The sequence below is a fragment of the Armigeres subalbatus genome, chromosome 2, assembly GCF_024139115.2.
Source record: "Armigeres subalbatus isolate Guangzhou_Male chromosome 2, GZ_Asu_2, whole genome shotgun sequence".
NCBI lineage: Eukaryota > Metazoa > Arthropoda > Insecta > Diptera > Culicidae > Armigeres > Armigeres subalbatus.
The window spans coordinates 431,118,028-431,140,137 of NC_085140.1; the positions used below are offsets into that span (position 1 = coordinate 431,118,028).

Below are 22,110 nucleotides of genomic sequence, written 5' to 3' on the forward strand. Positions count from 1 at the left end.
GGAATTCCAAAACAAACATTCCAAAATATTTTCCGTTGAATTGCAGAATAACTTTGCATGTAAACTTGGTATTTTACTTTTTATTTTTATTTCTCTTGCAATTATGAATAATTTCCTGAGGAAATTCAAAAGAATGGCAAATAATTTCCTATGAATAATTCCAAGAAGCGGAAATTAAGGGGAATTTCCATCGAAACTTTCGGTAAATTTCTCGTGAAAATTCTGGATAATTTTCTATGATAACCATAAAGACTTTGCGTGGAAATTGCGAAGATTTTGTATGGAAACGCGAAGAATTTTTGGTGGGAAATTCAAATATCTTTTTCCTGGAATTCTTCGACATTTTTTGGAAATCCCGAAGATTTTCTATCAATAATTCCAAAGAATTTTCATTGGAAATCCCGAAGAAATAACCGTGAAGATTCCGAAGATTATCCCGTGGTCTAATCTTTACGTCAAAAGATTTTCTCACGAAAATATTCTCGTGGTAAATCAGAAGAATTTCCCGTGCACTTTCCGGAACATTTTCCCGTGGAAATTGGAAAGGCTTTCTACCTGAAATTTCAAAGAGGTCCCTTTTGCAAATTCCGAATAATTTCCCGTAAAGACTCGGAAGATTTTTTGAAAACTCCTAAGACTATTTTTTGAAATTCCTGAGAGCTTCCTTAGGCAATTCCTGATAATTTTCCCATGGCATTAGAAATAATGTCTCGTGTAAATTCTCAAGAATATCCAGTGCAATTTTCAAAGATGTTGCTGTGCATGCCAAAGATTTTTCAGTAGAATCTCAAAATTTTCAAGTGGAAATACCGAAAAAAATCCAAAAGATTTTTAAGAAAGCTTAGAATAATTTTTTATTCAACATAAAAGAATTCCCTGGGAAAATCCAAGATAGTTTTACATCAATATTCAGAATATTTCTTAAGTGAAATTCGTTATATTTTTCTGGGGATATACAACAGATTCTTCCGTTAAAGTTTTGCTAATATTCCGGAAAAATCATTTTGTCATAGATCAGCTCAAAATCAAAGAAAATCGCAACGCCTATCCACACCGCAGCTACCGATTTTCGGACCGGCGTATATTTCTGATTTATTATGTACTCCTGTACCCTCTTTTCCATCTATTTCCACAAGTCCTGAATCAATCCAAAATACTTCTGTTATTCTCTTTGCGTCCACTTTGCACAATTGATTTTGATTCTGTGAGCATTTCTCTAAAAAAGATTTAACTAGGTTTATGTGTTTATTAAATTGTTCTAATTTGATCATCTATTAGCAGAGATGCTGCTAGCTAATATAAAAAATCCAAAAGTGTGGTCTGTTTATTTGATTCAAGGTGATGATTTATTATACATTCATAGATCTGAATCTATTTGAAAATACCATAATATTGAATTTTTAACTTCAAAATATTTTTACAATTCATCTAAACCTATCACATTCACATAATAAACGCTTGCCCGGAGGTTAAGTGCCTCATTCATCAGTCGGAGTCGGACTCTCAATAATAGAAAAGGTATGTACAAACATTTGAACGATTGAACAACAAAATTCTTTATTTCTGCAGTTACTTAAAGAAACTGTAGTCAAGTGCTTCGCCGAATAAACTCATAAATATGGTCTCTATACTCGCCTCACGCTCTGTAACCATCTACGAATCGACGATCCACATTTGCATGCCGAGAGGCAGCCAAAAAGAACAATAAATAAGTAGTTTAGACTGTAAAACAATTCTAATTTATAACTGCATCAGCCATAGTCTATCGTCCACCGAATTCGTCACAGACTGAAGAAGAAATCAAATCTCGCACAGTAAAATTTGAAGCCAAGTTCATTCATGGCACTTGGTTGAGTTATTTAAAATAAATAAAATTTAGGAAATGATTTATGAACCTCCCGTCGGGGAACACGCACTCGCGGGGCCAGAGTCCAATAAGCAAATTCCCGCGCAACTATAGGACTACTCTTTTATTTTTCTAGTAGTAGCACAGCTTAGCACAGCAAGATTTGATTCAAAAATAAAACATCCATAAAGCCAAACCAACAACAAAACCGTTCAGGACTATAAAAATCAAAATGTTTACACGAAAACGCACCCGAACTTGATGATTGTTCCTCAATCCTCAATCCGCTGCTTGCTAGTGCGATGACTCCCATTAGTCTATCTAAATTACGGGAGTATGATTCAATATGTACTATTCCCTCGTCATAAGTTATCATTTTTATTAATATCAATCATATATATTATAGTTTCAATGCAATACAATTACGCATTGGGTGAGGCCGAATGCGTCTTAATATGAATTCGTTACAGTTAAATGATAATGATGCACTTTGGTTCACTTTCCCCAGGAAAGTCTTAGTGCAGAAACGAGGGCAATCTTCTTCCAACCACATAACCCAAGAGTTCCGGACCCGCTGCTGATGTGCTGATCCTCGTCGTACGTTCTTTGCAATCAACGCCCGGCGCGTGTGTGCGCTTGGTTGATTGCTTCAAAGCACGTGGAATGACGACTTTTTTCGATCTTCTCGGAGCTCGTGCATTTTTATGGAGCTGAAGAAGATTACCATAAATCAAGTGAGAAAGTTTGGTTGACTTGGGAAATAACATTTGCCGGTGGTGGTAGAAAAAATGCGATGCCGTGCCACCTGTTGTTATATTTGAAACAAGATTGTATGGACATTGTGGTTAAATAAAGGACAATACGGTTATTTCCTCCTGGGTAAGGTAAAAATCAAAAAAGTTCTCCCCGACGGGGAATCGAACCCCGGTCTCCCGCGTGACAGGCGGGGATACTGACCACTATACTATCGAGGAATTGATAACGAGTTGTGGAGAAAAGCATAACAAAAACTAACGCCCTTCAATAATGCGCAACTTCGGCTGGAAAGCATGTGAGTAAGAACAGTTGAAATTATACCAAAGGGAAGAACAAGAACGAACGAGAGAACGTTATGCGCATGCGCGTGTTTGCCAGTGAACCATTATTTCTCTCTTCTCTTGGGGTGAATAATAATGAATGAACCGTTTGGGATACGCGCGCTTCTGAATTGAATTGCCTACAGTGGGTGATTATTTTTACCTGTATGTTCAAGATGTAGATAGGTAGCATAAAAGAGAAGAAACAGATTTGAATTCGAAACGACACAACTCACTGCAAGACCGTCTCATTTGAATTGGAAATCATGCAAAGATGTGCCCGGCTTGCGATTAGCGGTTGAATTAACTTTATATTATATATGAATATTATAAATATTCCAGGAACATCACTTGTGATGCAGGTGATGAAAGCTGATTGTGAGAAAACATAAATAATGCAAAATGTATGACAGGCACAATTTGTTATCCACATATTAGGGAACTAAATCTTTGCCTTATCGATTACTTCGATTTTTTTTAAAGTGGAGTGTAGACCTTATTCCTTATTTCGAATTCTTATAAAGAGGATATAACAAATTAAATTAAGATCAATTATTGATCAAACGTACATCTAATATACTTATTAGTATTAGGTAGTAAATTGAGCTTCATCTTCTAAATTATTGAACTTTCGTATTGTAAATTATCGAGCAGAACATGGCATCAATACGGCGAAAAGCACACCTTCACGAGAGAAGGTGGAATGTTTGCCGTTAGGATAAAAAAACATACGATAGAAAGTGTTTTGCAGCATATTGAAAGAAAACAAACCGTTTTTCCGAAGCATAAAGTTTCGCTTCTGATATTAGCATTCTTTGAAATGGAGAGGTGAATCTTTGATACCTTCGGGGCATCCGCAATTTCCGTTCAACAAAATAGGGATGAATACTACGAAACAAAAACCCAGATTAATCCACTTTAGTTACCCATCCCAAATGACATTTTAAATTACAATATTTCCCACAAACAGGCCGAAAGGTGAGTTTCGAAGTGAATAAAACTTGCTGTACGGCGATTGAACATGTAGGGGAAATGTGTATAAACTGCGCCGTCACGTTTTCCCAGCGAATAACGCAACTTTTGTCATAAAATTGAAAGAGGCCTAATGCAATAAACATTTATAAGCCAACACAAAATTTGACCAAAATATGTGTATTAAAAGTTTAAAAAATAAAAGGTTTTTTTTGGCTCTGTTTTATGCAATACCGGGGTTCGTTTTCTCATTGCTTTTTCTTTAGATACAAAGCAATTTCCTACATATTGACAAGAGTCCGGGAAATCGACTAACGTGGAGAATGGGACTTACACTAATGTTGTGCAGACGAGTGTGACGATTTTAGTAAAACATTTCGGCGTAATTTGATTAATATTTCTGGGTGGCGAGTGGCACATATTACCCAGCATCGTTAGTTTTAGATGGAAATACACAATGTTAGAATAAAATTGTTTTCTTGCAATATTGCTGGTTTTTATTAAAATGTTTGTACTACACAGCTACTAATCAAACATTTATTGATGATCACTTCGAAAATTCAATTTTTGAATGAAATCATCGTTAAGTTTAGGGGACGCGTTGACCATGTTTATTGTAGTCAAAATGAAAGTTTAAATGATGGGTTGCACGTATTGATTGATGATTGATGAATAAACATTGAAAATAAATATACATTATCATGCCTTAGTGCATGGGGTATTTGCTTGTCGATTTAAATCTTTATGAGCATCAGATAGTGTTGTAACTCTGGGATCTTTTCCACAAAGCTTGATAATAAACAAATGATATCTATAATAATAAACTATTCAACAAAATTAAACTTTTTTTCGCTCCCTTCAACCATTTACAATGTACTCAATAGATTTTTTTACGCTGAATTCAGACACATATTCAGATTCTCTGTAACACGTCCAGTGTTTGAGATAAACGGAGTTTCACAAAAGTACGTATTTTCATTAAAATTTGGTTTCTCTCCTCTGTAATGCTGAATTTCGGCTCCTCACTTTAAGAATAAAGTTTGAATTTTGTAGAATGGGCCTTGTAGAATACATGTGGGTTGTTGGGTTTTATTTGGCACGTTCATTTGTTGTGAGAAATGGAATTTAATTAACAAAAGTACGTATTTTCGTAGAAATTTGGTTTCTTTCCTCTGCGAAGATGAATTTCGGCTCATCACTTTGAGAATAAAAGTTGATTTTTGTAGAATGGGCATTATAAAATTCATGTGGGTTGTTGAATTTTTCATTTGTTGTGAAAAACGGAATTTAATTCACAAAAATACTTATTTTCATAGAAATTTGGTTTCTCTCTGTAGAGCTAAATTTCGTCTCTTCCCTTAGAGAATAAAGTTTGACTTTTGTAGAATAGGGCTTGTAGAATGCATGTGGGTTCTGGGGTTTTATTTGGTGCGTTCATTTGTTGTGAAAACGGAATTTAATTCACAAAAGTACGTATTTTCATAGAAATTTGGCTTCTGGACCTTGTAAAAAGCATATGGGTTGTTGGATTTTATTTGGAACATGAAAAACGGAATAAAAATTTACAAAAGTGCTTATTTTCATAGTAATTTGGTTTCTCTGCTCTTCAAAGTTGAATGTCAGCATTCAACTGTAGTTTGAATATCATAGGATGGGCATTTCAAAATGCAAAAGAAATGTGCAAATTAAAATTCAATAACCCATATGCATTCTACAAGGCCCATTCTATGAAATGCAAACTTTAACCCCAAAGTGAAAAGCCGACATTCAGCTTTGACGAACAGAGAAACCAAGTTTCTATTAAAATGAATAATTTTGCGAATTTATTTCCGTTTTTCACAATCAATGAACGTGCTAAATAAAATTCCACAATCCACATGCATTTTGGAAGGTCTACTCTTATGAAATTCAAATGTTATTCTTGAATTGAAAAGCCGCTTTGAAAAGAGCTTTGTAAAGTAAAAAACCAAATTGCTATGAAAATGCGTACTTTTGTTAATTGAATCCCGTTTTTCACAACAAATGTACGTGCTAAAGAAAACCCAACAAACCATATGCATTCTGCAAGGCCTATTATACGATATCCAGCTTTTCGCGTACATTAATGGCGGCTTCTGTTTGTTTCAGTGTTTCCGTCTTTGTACTTTTTGACATGTGGCTGGGGATTGACATTTTGATCTGTTCATCCTGGAATAGGAGGAAAACGAAACGTCAAGCCCAAGCCAGATGTCAAAGAAGTACAGGGACGGATATACTTTGAAACCCAAAGAAACCGCCATTACCGTGCGCGAAAAGCTGGATTCATATATTATTCTCGAAGTGCGAAGCCAAAATACTGCTTTACAGAGCATAGAAACCAAATTTATATGAAAACACGTACTTTTGTGAAATAAATTCCGTATTTCACAACAAATGAACGTGTCAAATAAAATCCAACAACCCACAAGCATTCTACAAAGCCCATTCTACAAAATTCAAACTTCATTCTATAAATGAGAAGCCAAAACTCAGTTTCGCAGAGCATAGAAACCAAATTTCTATGAAAACACATACTTTTGTGAAATAAATTCCGATTTTCACAACAAATGAACGTGTCAAATAAAATCCATCAACTCACATGCTTTTTACAAAGCCCATTCTACAAGATTCAAACTTTATTCTATAAGTGAGAAGCTTAAATTCAGCTTCATAGAGCATAAAAACCAAATTTCTATGAAAATTCGTACTTTTGTGAAATAAATTCCGTTTTTAACAACAAATGAAAGTGTCAAATAAAATTCAACAACTTATTTGGACCATGTTCGATTTTTTCTATATAATTCAAACCTCATTCTCAAAGTTAGAAGCCGTAAACCAGCTTTACAGAACAGAGAAACCAAATTTTCATGAGAATATGTTGTTTTGTGAAGTAAAACCCGTTTTTCTAAACAAAAAAAAACTGGACGTTTTACAAAAAATCTGAATACATGACTGAATTCAGCGAAAAAAAATCTTGTAAGTGGTTGAAAATGGTTGAAGGGAGTGAAACATGTTGACTAGTGTTACACTTCGTGGACCGGAAAACTACGTTTGGGTCAGACAACAATCAGTTGAAAATTTTACCAAAAGGTAAGACATTAATGGTTTCTGATGCCCCGGCTAAAAGAGCAAAACAGAAATTGTACACATTGTGATATTTAGAGGTTGTTTAGATAAACTTTTATTTCCAGTAATCATTTGCCTGTAAATTGGGTCCTAAAGCCCTACCTCGTTTATGGTTGCAAACGATAGTGCGATTTTTGAATCGAAAGAAAAACTTCAGGTTGATTAACTTCATCGTTCCTGAAAGAAAATTGAATATCAAGTCTTCATTTTAGGACCCAAATTCATTACACTATCACACTTAAAATGAATCGCCGAATTCAGTAAAATTTTACCGAAATCTCAACAGCAGAATTGTTCGGTAAATAATTTTACTGATTTTCGGTGATTAGTTGATCAATGGAAAAAATTACAAAAAATATGTATAATAATTACCGAACGAGATTTCGGTAAAATTTATGGAATACATACTGTGAAATGAGTTAAGTGTGATGTTACAAGAAATGTTCCTGAGAATATTTCTAAGTGTCTCAAATTTCAAATAATTCGTTGTAAATTCCATACAGCACCAAAAACGCACTAAATGTATTTCAAACTTCTTGGTTTTCTTGTCATACAGTAATAATGACCGCAAACTAAAGATCTATTTAAACTATTTACTTTTACAATTTAACGTCTTTAAAATCAATAATAATTTCATCGAGATTTGGAAAAGTCATATGAAAATTTCCAATGGAATATTTCAATCAAACCTTCATATAAAAACGAATGTTTGGAATATGAGTCTGTTCGGTACCGTAGTGATTGGAGTGAGTGAAAAAAAAGTGAGAATTATAGATATGTAGGTTAAACTAAGATAATATGCAGCCCCGTGTTAAGAAGTGGCTTAACAATTTCAAAGATGTTTTAGAATTATGTTCAAAGGATATTTCCATTAGTACCTCGAAATCAGAACTAGATGTGCTTGTTACGCGGATAGATTTATGCTAAGTTTAGATAAGCTTGAATTAAACGCGAATTGAACGTCTAACCACCTTCTTTCATCTCACTTGAACGAAAAGATAGTTGAACAAGTTCAACTTTTGGCAAGTCAATTCAATTCAACTGAGTTGTTCAACTCACTTGCCTTGCCAAAACGTAGCATTAAGGTTCAAGGAAATGAAGGTGAAGGGGTATTGTTTAGTTAACGATCTTTTGTAACTTTTGATACCCTTCAACCAAATTTGGAACACATGTTCTCTGTCAAACGCATGAGTACATTTAAACCAAATTTGGGACACGTACTCTCATTCCTAAGGGGACGATTATAGAGGAGTTGGAGGGTTATTGGTAAAAAGCGGGAGGTTGTTACGGGGCACGGGGTATATTATTTAGAAAACGACCAATTCAGTTAAACTTCTGAACCCCTTTACCGATATCCGCATATATCGTTTATCCTAACCAGGCGATTATAGATGGAGTTAAATGCAAAAGGGGGTGTTGTAAAGGAGGAGTAAAGTGCGCGAGGTTAAGCATCAGTACGTCAAGCGTGAAAAACGTAAGGTATAATGTACGATAGGCATATCGGACGTTGGGCATACTTCAAATTTCCCATTCTTTAGTTAGGTTTTTTGAGATTGTAATATTCCCCGGGAATCAATTTTTTCAATTTCGAAAAAAAAATAAACATTTTCCCGGGAATAACATATCCCCGAAATAAACATTTTCTTAAGTAACATATCATTGACAACATTTCTCCGGATATTACATTTCGCCAGAAAAAGACAGTTCCAAAAAATATTCCCCGAATATTACATTTCCACGAAAATGACATTTCCTCGAACGTGACATTTTCCCGAATATAACGTACGTTTCCCCGAAAAAACAATTTCTCAAAAATGATATTTCCCCGAATAAGACATTTCCCCGAAAATAACAATTTCGGTAATCATCCTTTTCTCGGTAATACATTTCATAAAATATAACAAAAATTGATTTCTTCTTTTAATCATTGGATGTTCTTCAACCATTTTTTTGATCTTCTTATCAACTGAGGAAGTTCCAACAATAAAATACGATAACCCCGTTTACAAACTGGTTTTAGCAAAATCAAATTGCCAATTCCAACAGCTGCGACATCATACTGGAAATCCCGGACAAGGCCGGGTACATACAGCTAGTTATGATACTAAGCGCGAGAACTGGTTGTAGGTAGAAAGCTTTGCGAAGAATCCATTGTTCCCAGCGGCAAATAAGCGAGAACAAAGCGTTTTATCGTAGCTTGTCTGTAGGAGATGCTCCCCCCATTTCTTTTTTGTCGCACTTGTGTCCGGGAATTCAAAGCTCCGATGCGACATCTGGAAAAAGTTCAGAGTATGAGTGACAATGATAGAAATTTAACACGGAATACTTGATACTTGATGGGCTACTGCTCTTCGATGCACCGACGCCAAATGGAGTATCCTTCTCCACTGGACTCGATCCTGGGCCAATCGCTTCCAGTCGCCCTGAACGTTGAGCATCCTCAGGTCCACTTAAACGGCAAAAAGCCATCGTGTACGCAGCCTTTCACGAAGCCTGCGGCCTCTTCTGGGTTCTCTACTAAATATTATCTTCACTTGACGTTCTTCCGGCATACGAACAACGTGACCAGCCCACCGTAGTCTGCCGTGTCGTATAAGCTTAATAATATCCAGCCCTTTATCCTGAACGATTTATTCACTGAATCTATCACTTGGCACAATTACTCCACAATTCTAAAAGCTCGACTGATCTACAAGCTCGCCTGCTTCAAAGTGGACGAGTATCACCTGCCAAATATCGTAGAACCCTTCAGCCTGTATTGTTCTGTGACATTTATTCCTGATATTTGACATTTATTCCTCTTTTTCATCGTAAAACAATATTAATTGAGAGCGAATTTTGCATACCCTGTCAGGCGCTCAATAACTGGGCGAGTTTGGTAAAACCGAGGATGAGAGCAGGAAATTATCGATTTATCGGTGATATCAAGATTAAACGAAAATAATGAATGATAATCAAATTATCCAAGATACCGAAGGTTATAATATCTAACCATTTATTTGAAACTATAAGAAACAATTTCAAATCTTTAGTACCAGATCACAATTCAATAGGTACTTGATCTTACGAATACGAACAGTGTTTTCCTGTGGAAGTAACCGTTAGTGCCGCGATACACTGATTCCTTTTTACAAAAGCAAGTCCGATCTAGAGATCATCGGCTGCCTTTCTCACCGGTGATCCACCTCTCATGGGGATAAGATCTATACACGCCACAACTCTGATCACGCAAAACACGCATTTCCATCTTTAAGAGCAACTATCTTTTCCCGCCATCATCGCTCGAATTTTCCATTTGTTGATTTGAGACACAGGGGATCGATTCAATGTAGATACATGGATGAGGCAGTCTTAAATTTACGAAGCTGCGTGCGGCTTTCAGCGGTATGTTGTCTTATGGGGATTAGAAACCGTGATTTAGATGACTTTTTATTTTTATACTTGGTGATTCTTGCGATCGCATACGATTTTCCACGCACAGTCTTTCGTGTATTATTCATGCTGGCACTAGAATGTCCAGGGGCAACAAATTGTTTGTCAGTAATCAATCTAGGCATATCTTAATTGAAATTGGATTCATTTCGAGTAATCCTTTTTCAACTAATTAACCCTCTAACAATTCTTGTGAACCTGTAATAGGATACGCGTGGTGTATTCAATCGAGGTGGGCCGCCACCTCCAAGCTGCGCCGGAAATCAACACTTCAATTAGCAACCATTTGCCTTCCGGGGTTTCCATTTATCCGTTCCCAAGCATCTCCCCATCTTTCATTGGTCGGAAGCTCATAAACAAGAGGCAAGATTTCGCAGGGTGTGAAACATAGAAAAAAATCACGTAAATAGAAACATTGTAAACACCCCACACCGATCGGATTGGTTTGAGCCAGTACCTACTAAAACATTGTTTGTAATTTTTGTTTGTTTGTTGTGAGTTCGAATGTGAACACAAATTAAAGTGAATAAACAAACAAAATTGTCTATAGATATGAGCCCGTCGCCGTCGGTCGCTTCAGGTTGCACGGGGTCGAAGATCGCCACGCGGTGATGAGCGATGAGACAACTAAGACAAAGCTTCCTCCTCCTGCCTTTAGGATGGCTTCCACCCAAAAATGCGCGAAAGCTAAAACGGTGGTGATTAATCCCGGCTACACGCCGGTGGCATTGTTTGACTTGTGCAACTGTAAACTATACGTGCGGGTGTGGTTGATGGCCTGATTAACAGTCTCTTAGCCAGCAGGGGCAACCGATGGATATTAGTGTGGGTGAAATTTACGATCATCAGGGCATAGTGGCATGTGAAAATTTGATTAGTTACGGTGAATTTGGTACATTTGTGTGTCTGAAATTCGGTCAAATCGAGGAAAGTATGCACTTACCATGGTGGACCATTTTGTGTCGTACTGCATGTGCCCGTCGGGAGGCGCCATGTCGTTGTTGGCGGCCGTTGTCGCCAACACTGAAAATAAAGCAACAGATGGTATGTTTAGTAATTCTGATTTTTAATCTGAACCCAGTAGATTCGTGTTTAGCTTTGAGATTATTCATTAGAATTTCATATTGTCGCGAATGTTATCTGAACAAATTGTCAAAATAGAGTTTCAGACGCCTCAAGTATGAAACACTGGAGAGGAGACGTTGAAGAAATGCGTATCTTTCAAGATAAAAATATAGTGGTAGAAAATTCAGCCGTTAAACACATAACTGTTCCATGTACATATGAATCCTAGCAATGTAAAATAACGTATTTTCGACTTGTCGATATTCCTCCATTTTCAATATGTTTTGTGGTCGTATGTTGTACACATGATTATCAAAATGGCCGATTTGGGGCCTTGTTGTATACTCAGCTTAATCGATCTATCTTTTTCGCCTTACGGTTTTCAACAAGGTTTGCAGAATTCAATTCCGATTGATAACGATAGATGCATTCCTCTTCTTCATCTGCACTCCACCATACAAATGCAAAATCATACTCTCGTTCGAGATTATTCAATTACCAAACAGTTTAAGGATTTTTCGTTCTTCTTACACTGTATGGTAAATGAAATAGACATCAATTTGAATCTCGGTATACTATCCAAGTATTGTAGAAGGATCTGTCTCTTTATGTGTTCACTCGCGCCCTCCAGAGTTCATTACCATTAATTCGAAATCAGGTTACATTCTTCTAGTTTATCTATTTATACCTACCTATCTTTATGATTTAAATAACTTAATTATATTTTGAATAGGTACTGTAGACAAATCGTCATCTGGACTGGTAGTGACGCAAATTTGTTAGTGTTTTAAATGCCATAATTTTCAAGTCAGTGTATTTATTGTTTTCTTTTTAAGGTTAACGAATTGACGCCTCTGCATGCGACCAATTTTGATGTTTTCAAAACACTCGGTCCGGTTGTTTTGTATTTTTTCGGTAATCAAATATTAATTAATTCATGTCGGGTAGATTATGTCCAAAGCATCATTCTGCAATAACAAGTTATCTGTTGGAGTTTTTTGCCCATTTGGGAAACCACAAAACGCTCGTGCATGTATGACTATGTACCACTGATAACCGGGTTCCGACCTTTTGGTTGACCCGAGCACAGACATGTATGCCCTATCCGTATTTCACTCATCACATTTCTGAGCCCGTCATGCATGACTCTTAATTTAAACCAAATGCATTTGATAGCGATATGTTTCTCCCAGTCGTGCTCCATAATCTCGTAAATTATTATAAAACGAATTTCACCTAGGGTAGCTGGCGGTTTGTTCAGTTTGTGTTTAAATTGATAAAATTTGAAAAATTCAATTGAAGATCCAGGGCGGCGCCCATGTTTCAGGACCAACCGTTATACGCAAAAAACAAAATTTAGACAAAAAATAATATGTCCAAGATGTATGTTACCCTGATCCAACCTTTTTTGTAATCTGCTATTATTTCGAATGTCTTATCAAAGAGCAAGAAAGAAATGAATGGAAAAAATTCTCTCGGCAACCGTGAATGTACTGCGTTGAGATAATTTTCCTGTAATAATAGTGATGGAGAGTGAAAAGCAGTTCAAATGTTAGGCACGCTCATTTTTTTCTTTCACAGTGTTTCCAACACAGCTGTTCTATTTGAAAATGTGAGTAAGGTAAATTCGTCCAGTAAGCACAAGTGCATGGAAGTAAGGATTCATAATTTTGAAAATGGCAATGTTTCCCCATGAAAACAAGCTAATTATTTTCCAAGTCAACCTCACCACATCTTCCTATACCCGTAATTTAGATTACCTGATGCCGATAGGCAATCCACGTCAAATCATTCGTATTCATCCGTATCCTTTTTCTTCGAATTGGTCTATATAAGCGTTTCTATGGCAATCTCAACCGAGATGAAGGATGGCAGCAGGTATGCTGCGCTGCCACGTGCGGATCATTAACTGCGTTGTCAACGGCCGCGAGCGGGAGTCATGTTAGAGTGCATGTGAAAATAGTATCATGTTTCCAATCGTAGGCAGGAGTGGTTCATTTTTCCCCGTTCTCCGCAAGAGAACCCGTCTGAATGTGCAGTTAGCAGTTATAGAACGATTGAAAGGATTGATTACCTTATCATCTCGTACAATCCCGGCCGCCAATTTACCAAGAGCATTCAGATGGATGATAATAAATAGGTTATCAGCTATCATCAGCGGGATCAAGTTGATCAGCACGGGGCACTGTGCTGCGCATTTTTTGCCTCGGGCATGGGGAAAATTTTTCTTTGAATCGACGCAATACAAGGACAAATAGAGGAGACTCTGCGAAGATAAGTAACTGCCTTGTGGGAAATTTATTGCTGTTGCGTTTAATGTATTTGTTCAATTGACTTATTGAGTATTCTATGTAGCTCTATGGCAATGCTGATTATTTATACACTGCACCCAAGTTTCAAATAAAAATACCACAAAAGATATATACATCATACGTACAGAGAAAACAAGGTGATCACTTCCCTTTTCATATTTTCACCATGTAGAAAAATCGTTATTTCGGACCAGTTCCATAGAAACTTTTGGAAATATACAATTTAGCTTTGCAAACACTCGATCATAAACCGCTGTTAATGATCCCACACAAACGAGAAAAAAATTTACTCGCGAACAAACTTAAATATATTTTTAATTTTTTAATGGTAAATAATGCGGGATCAAATGTCTCCATAATAAGTTAATGACTTATTATTGAAATTACAATAAATTAAACAATGTTTTCTTATAATTCAGAATACACAATTTTGCGTATTCATAGCTTGTGCTGTCATATGATGAACTTATCATAATATAAAACATCACATTAACAAAGAAAAAAAGCTTGTGTTTTTTAAAAATTATTAAGTTTGACAAATCTTACGAAGAGTTATTCAGTTCAGGATTAGTAAATGCCGTGATTGATGAGGTTTGATGTTGTTTTTAGATTTTTTAACATCCTCTTTCCTTTTGTCAATACCTAATACATGTACTGTCGCTCTTGACCCTTCCCCTTTAACTTCGGACGTAATTTTAAAATGGTCTCGAGGTCAAATGCAAATTAAACGAATTTATAATTTGTTCCAATTACATACAGTCGCTTATTTGTTACAATTGTTGTCAGCACGCAAAATAACACCTGGAACGCTTTTGTTTTTGCTTTTTCTAAGTTTACTTGTCATATTAATGGTTAAAAAGCATACTGACAAGCATATAAACAGGATAAAATAAATTATTTAAATATGTATCTATTGAACGGCTACTCAGTCTTATAATATTTTCACAACGAGTTTATTGTTTACCCGACTTTTTGACTAAATCCATTGGTCTATTATACTATAAGTTACCAAGCCTCCTATAAGAGGATTTGCACATCAGCACATCATACAAACATTTAGCACGTGGGATGGAGAGAATAATTTATATAGAGAGGCTGGGGGTAATATCGACACCGTCATTTCCACATGGAAAGCGTGTAATATTGGGGACCTAAAACTTACGTGAACATTAATGCGAAGCCCTACGATGGCTTGAAGTTAATTCAAAGGAAAATAATCAGATTTTGTGATGTTTATGACAATGAAAATCAGGATGAAAAATCCCGGTTTAAAAGTATGCGGGTGTAATGGACATGGTGTTTGGGTAAAACGAAAAGAAGTTAAGAAAAGAAGCTTAAAACTATGAATTTAGTTGATGAATTGTATGCATAGGCTACGCACCTATAAAATGTGGCTCTTGAAATGGAAATAATATTAAAAATCACTTAAAAATGTCATTGGTCTGAACAAAACTAGAAAATTCCAATTTCCTAATAAATGCTTTACGTTTTTGGAGCTGTATTGTTTAGCTTTTCAAAGCTTTTCAAAATAAAATGTCGATGGAAAAATGGAATGTACTTCATATGGTCCATATTACCCACACCAGAACATGTCCGTTTTCTTCCACCATGATCCAATTTCTTAAAACATGCTCAAGAAATCGAATTTAGATAAATTATCAATTCAACCCGTACACCCGTCTTTGAATAGACTAAGTTTGAGATCCTCGAGGATTATGCGGATTAGCATTGCTGATATCTGTTTTAAAAGCTTAAATACTGCACATAAAAAATTACATCACCATGGCATTACAGCCATAGTTTACATTAAATCATAAAAAACAAAATAGTTTTCATTATTTGAATGTAGGAAAACATGTCGTACTCATAATTTGAAACAAGTAATACGATCCACTTAATAAAGTGCCAAATTTGAAACGATTTAGCTCAAACGGGACCCCTGTCCGTTTTACCCACCCTGTCCGTTTTACCTTCAGCTCCCCACCCCGCTCATAGAGCTACTCAAATTAAAAACGAACTCCGTTTATATCTATGACCTACATTGATCATTGGTCAATTGGGCCATGACCACATCTTAACTAGCGAATGCCGTTCGCTAATTGTGGCGTTTTGACAAGCGTTATTGTTCTTTACTTTTTCAATTGAACGAAGGAAAACTTCTTGCACTACCCATTACAATCAATCAAATTAAAAACTAAAATGAAATGTGAACGGAGTTTTGAAATCACATTTTGAGGTTGGGCTGATTTTTTTAATTAGGTTTTTCCCTGAATAGTGAATCTCCAACTAAAGAAATTAGCGATCGTTCAAATTATCGGAGTCCACGCTTTTACATATCGGTATTTTATGTGTGTGTCTCTTGTAAAAATTTGCTATGACAAAAAATATAACTGAAGAAAGGCAGCAGATCATATGTATTTTATTGGTAATTGTTAGCTAATTATGTTTACAATATATCAAAATTAGGTACATAATCTAGGAAATTTGGGATAGAAAATGTCACATATTTTGGGAAAGTCCGAGTTCCTATGATTTTTTTTTTGTAATATTAAATTTGAATACGGAATTTTGTTAATAAAAAACAAGTTAAAATATATAATAAAGATATGCTTAAAATAGTTTTCTCAAGTAAAGTGAGTGTACCGGTATTGGTCAACTCTGAAAAATACATATTTCTTATAGGAATAATCGATTCAACAGTATAGAAACCTAAGGGATATACATATCTCAATGGCCAAATTTCAATTTCTGAATATTGTAGGCATGACACTAAATATTGAAACCATTGCATTTTTATAAACACTCATTAAGATAAAATGTTTGGATGATAACATTAAGTTCTTAGTCAGTCAAAATTTCCAATAAAAAATCGAATGACATCTTTGTCTCAGGCAGTAAAACACCTTGGTCTCAGGTAGTAAATCAAGATCAGTGTTGTTACGACTACGCGGATTTTTCGGATCTACAAGACGAATAAAACCACTCGCCGATTTAGCGCGAATTTGGTTTCAAGTAAAAATTAATCAAATTACATAAATGAGAAGTTCATGATTTGTATATAGTTTGATGTTTACATAAAATTTTATTTTCTATAGCAAAATGTTTTTGAGAATAAAACTCACGTTTGAAGTCTATGCTTATACAATCCTATGGATATTTTATTGCCCCAATTGAATATGCTATTCGTCAAAACTCAAAAAAGTGTTACAAAGAGAGCGAGGGGGTCTAAAATAGTCACTCGTTGTAACTTTTTAATCGATTCTTAAACAAGAAATTTGAGCTCGTTGATTTCGTTGATATTTCGAGATGTTTGATAAATTATTGATTGATTAGTCCGCCACTGGTTTTACGACGAATCGCGTAGCATGGTGTTTCATAACACTTTTCGAAAGTTTCAGCCTTAAAAATTCGTTTCTTCTTTTGTAACACATAAAACCTTCAGTAAGGTACACCGGGCAAGTTTTACCGGGTTCAGTCTTCAAGGTGCAACATGTGTGAGATGTTCACGTAAGTTTGTGCACCCAATCAAACATTGCTTGCTGTGTTCGAACTTGAACATAGCAATCTGAACACGAGCCTGAACTCCGATACACCCAGGCGCAATGTACAATATTCAAACATCGAGTTCAAACTTGAACACGAGAATGCTTCGCTTGGGTAAATGATCGGGTTGCTAGGGAAACTATTGTTGATTCTTCACATTTCCCAGCCTTGTTATTCGTATTTCGAATAAGAGGATTTAACCAAACTTCAATGAAGGTATGATTGAAAAATTGAAACATGTTGTGCACATTTTTTGCACTAGCATAATGAAGCGTTTATAGAGGTGAGGTCTTGATTCAGGCCTTCCATTCACGACGTCTTAGGTTCGAATCTGCTCTGAGCGGAGCTTTTTGTTCTTTTTTCGAGGTTCTGAAAGCAGTTCTTCTTGAGATTTCGGGATTCTGCAACCACCAAAAAAAACTGATTAGTTCATATTTCTAAAATTTTGGGATGAGACTTTTCTGACACGTTTATAAGGGGATAATTTATTCTACTTACTTCGCGGTGGTACTTGATAAACATACCGGGAATCTGAAGCGAAGTTCTGGATTGCATAGAGATTTCTTTATTCCAGGGAGAGAGGGGTTTCGACCTTTTTGAAGAACCTTATGAATAACGGGGCTTTAATTCTAGTTTTGTTGTTTTAGATTGTAATAACTGAAGATTTTATCTTTTATGAGAGCCATGTAGTTTATAGGACTTTTATGTTTAAGGATTTGTGGGCTCATTTCTGATCTGGAGCCCATCGTTTGTAAATTTTCTTTGTATTGTATAATGTCATCGGCGTATTATTTATATATATATATATAGCAATATGAGACAGGCCCCCTACTATCTTTTTAAATTTCTATCAATTAGAATTTTTAGTTTACAACCAGTTCTTCATCCTCCCCCACTAAAAGTGTCTCTTTGAACTTTTTGGAATCAACATCTATATTTTATTCACAACTAGTCCAACAAACTTCGTTTTGCCTAAAATTGATTTATTCTCTTATTAGTTCTTAAGTTATGCAGAAATTTCTATTTCATTTGAATAGGATCTCCAATTTCCAAAGAAGGGAGGGTCTCGAACCATCTTGAGAACCTTCCTGGCCCCAAAAACCTCTGCATACAAATTTTCACGCCGATCCGTTCAGTAGTTTCAGGTATATAAGGTTCAGATAGACAGAAATTCATTTTTTTGTATATAGATATGCAAATGCCAACAAAATGCATATGTAACGGATATATAATAGTTAAGAGCTACATTTTAGACAGACAAACAGAGACTTGTGTATTTTACCTCGTTTAGAACATAAACGCACGGATACTTTAACTAATCATTACATTGGAGGTTGCCGGTTGTCTTACCGGGCAAATGCACATAATATTCAGTTGTTATGAACATTATGAATAATATCTGAAGATTATATGCAAAATGTTGAATAAAAAATGGTTGTGATATTGAGATATCGGACCAAGCGCAAACTGTGGGTAGGCGGTAAAGTATCTTATTCAGCTATTCCACCACCCGACAAGGGCTGAAAAGTGCCTTTATAAAACTGAAACTATTCAGGCGCCATTTCTAAAAAATCAAAGACAAGGATTCAAATATTAGTGCACTTAGTGAACGCCAAACAAGTTACCACTAAGCCATCACGTCTACTCAAGAAGTTAAACCACTTAACCAATATGAACAGATGAACAGCATGCTGTGTGGAAACTGATGTTTAAACTTCCATGTTCAAACCCGTGTGTTTGAACTTGGGCGCACACTCGTGTTCAAACTGGGTGCGATTTTGGTTGGGTTTATGATGAACTCGGTTTGGATCTAGTATGCATGTTTGAGTGCAAACTTGCACACGGGAAAACTGCACTTGTTTAAACGCGGTTCATGTTTTCGTGAAGACTGACCGGTTTTTTCAAAGTTTAACTTTGAAGTACTGTAAAAAAACATCCTTCGATAAGTTTTGAATCCGTTTGCGTTGTTTGCTAGTTCGGACCAAAGATTACACATAAGAAATAAGCAACCTCACCAAACTTTTACATAAATATTTTCACTTGTCATAAGACGAGTTAATACAATCCCATTGAATTCCACCACTTAATTGTATCTTGACAGATACGTATTTCGACCTCAACAGTAAGGCCGTCTTCAGTGTCTCGTACTTGACTCGACTCAACTCGACTGAAGTCGAGTCAAGTACGAGACACTGAAGACGGCCTTACTGTTGAGGTCGAAATACGTATCTGTCAAGATACAATTAAGTGGTGGAATTCAATGGGATTGTACAAACTCGTCTTATGACAAGTGAAGACATTCCACTAAAAAGCTCAAAATAATTTTCTTAAAAAAAATAAATATTTTGTTTACGGGAATTAATTTTTGGTTTGCATCGTTTCAACTTGCCCCGCATATCGGGCAAGCTGAAACACTGCGCTATATACAGACTAAAGCTAAATCTATCGTATTAAAAACAAAATATAAACAAAAAACTCAGTTTGAAGATGCATGAGATTATTGTGGTGACTATACTGCCAAGATTTGCATAAGAGTCCCATTTCAATTTTTGACAATTTTGATTTGCCTTCAGAAATTAGCTTAAAATTGTCTCTTGAAGATAAATATATAAAATAGTTGGCTTGGTACAAGAAATTTGGAAATCAAATCCCACTTATGATCACATAACAGTCACATTTCAGATTGATGATAATTTTTTAAATAAAAAATAAACATTGCATTGAATGATTACCTACCCTGAAAATTTCATGAAAACTCTTCAAAACAATGTTTTGAGACACGCCAAAAAGTTCTTTTTGATTTTGCAAAGGACGAAAACTAAACAATGCCAGGGAATGCCCTCACCTTCTGTCTGTGCTCAAAAAAAAAAAAACATAAGTTGTCTGTACTCTGTACTCATATTGACACCAAATTGAAATTGCTATAACTGTTTTTGTTTTGTTTTTCGTTGTAATCCTGGTTAGGGGAAGGGGGGGGGGGGGGCAATATGCCCTAGCTAAGCAAACACTGCTCTATTGTCTTATTTATAACGCTGTTCATGGGTATTTTTACATTATGCATCAGTTAAACAAGATAGCTAGTTGATGCCATTCAAAAATTGTCAAAAATCTCAATCATATTTTTAATATTCACATTTCAAAAAAGTGGTGATATTCTGTTGCCGGAAAACTCATGAGGCAAAACGCCTTTTAGCTGGGAGCTCCTAGGGAACAAAGTACCACGCGTCGGCGAATCAGCATTCTAGTATGGATAGTCCGTGGAGACGCAAGTACTTTGTAGGTTATTGCCACTAGGGCGTTTTGCCTCGCCAAAATGTTAGATGTTTCTTCAAAATGTGGAAATTTTCGGTTTCTCCGACCTTCCCATGCACTATTTTGAAACTTTCTTCGCCTATCCTACATAATTTTAGATCTAGTTTTGTTACGGACATCTTAATGACGGTAAATACGAGGGAAACCACAAAAGGCGTTTTATATCGGGGGTTTCAGGGCGTTTTGGGGCCTCTTCCCCTACATGGTCATTGAAGCGCAATTTATTGTCTATTGTCAACCTCAGATCATTGATAGTATAAACGCGTTCCAAAGAAACACCGTTTGTCGCGTAGAAGATGAGGAGAGAGTATTAATTTGGTTCTTGGCCGCTAGGTGGTGGTATATATGAAATCATAATTTTAGAACTTAACTCACGATATTCACTTTAACTCATGATATTCCGATACATGGAATTTACTACATTTTAAACAGTCCAATCACATTAATTTGACATTTGTAAAAAATATGTATTTAGCAAAGTTCATCTGGTGGGAATGGGCTGTCTTGTGGTGGAAAAAAATAATTAGGAATTTTACAATTAGGCTGCGCTAGTGTGCCTACGTCCATCCAAGCTGTATTCGGCAAAATTGTTCAGGACTACAAAGCGGTCCAAGACTACAAATTTATATTTGAGTATATTGCTCCATGTGAGATCTGATGTATTTTAGTGTGTAGTAGACTCAAGTTTTCTTCTTTCTGTCTAATTTCTGGTTACAAGTGTAGATTCAAAGGCATTAACTCCAGAGATTTCAAGGATGACGAAAAAATATGCATGAAAAATCACTGTTTTGTACCCTTATTTACAAAAACTCCTCCCCGTTAAGTACCCGCCCACCTATGATCAAGCTTAGGTAACGTCCCTAGTGACACAATTCAGTCCGATTAGGTCACAGCAACTTATATATGACTTGTTTTGGTTGTACATATGTCACATAAACTGGTAAGAGATATGTGTATTACTCGGGGTCCTGAAAGATGATTCAATTATCTTTCGAAACAAAAAACCGAAATTGGTCAAACAACAAACAAGTTATTACGATTTCAATTTAGGGTCAATATGACCACAGAGCACAGACAACGTAAGTTGTTTGATAAAAGTACACTGTAGCGCCTATTTGCAAGATTTTTCGAGCAATTTTGCACTTATGGGACAGATCTCGGCGAGTTTTACCAAACTACGAAAAATTAGGAAAATCGGTTGAAAACTAAAAAAATGGCAGCCTTTCAAAGTGGCCTGGTTTCAAAGCACAAACAAAAGCTTAAGTAGGTGCAATCTTCAGGAAATGGCAGTCAGAAGGTGTGTTTAGGGGAGTAGTTTGTTGAAAAAAGTAATCAGGGTTTTCGATCATTTCTGATCTGAATTACAGGTTCCGTTTCAATTTACCCCGCATTTGGTGTACCTTATATC

The 22,110-nt window shown here is 35.9% G+C and overlaps 1 protein-coding gene and 1 non-coding gene across 6 annotated transcripts in view; both read right to left on the reverse strand.

The window, feature by feature from the left end:
* The window catches only part of LOC134213568 (forkhead box protein L2-like), a 55,853-nt gene that overhangs the window by 28,999 nt on the left and 4,744 nt on the right, over positions 1 to 22,110 (reverse strand). For all 5 annotated transcript variants that reach the window (XM_062692729.1, XM_062692725.1, XM_062692728.1 and 2 more), the window contains exon 2: positions 11,414 to 11,493. In XM_062692729.1, the coding sequence (XP_062548713.1) occupies positions 11,414 to 11,493 (80 nt within the window). The remainder of the gene's footprint in view (positions 1 to 11,413; positions 11,494 to 22,110) is intronic.
* Positions 2,749 to 2,820, reverse strand: Trnad-guc (transfer RNA aspartic acid (anticodon GUC)). Its single transcript has one exon. It is a non-coding gene; the product is annotated as a tRNA-Asp (tRNA).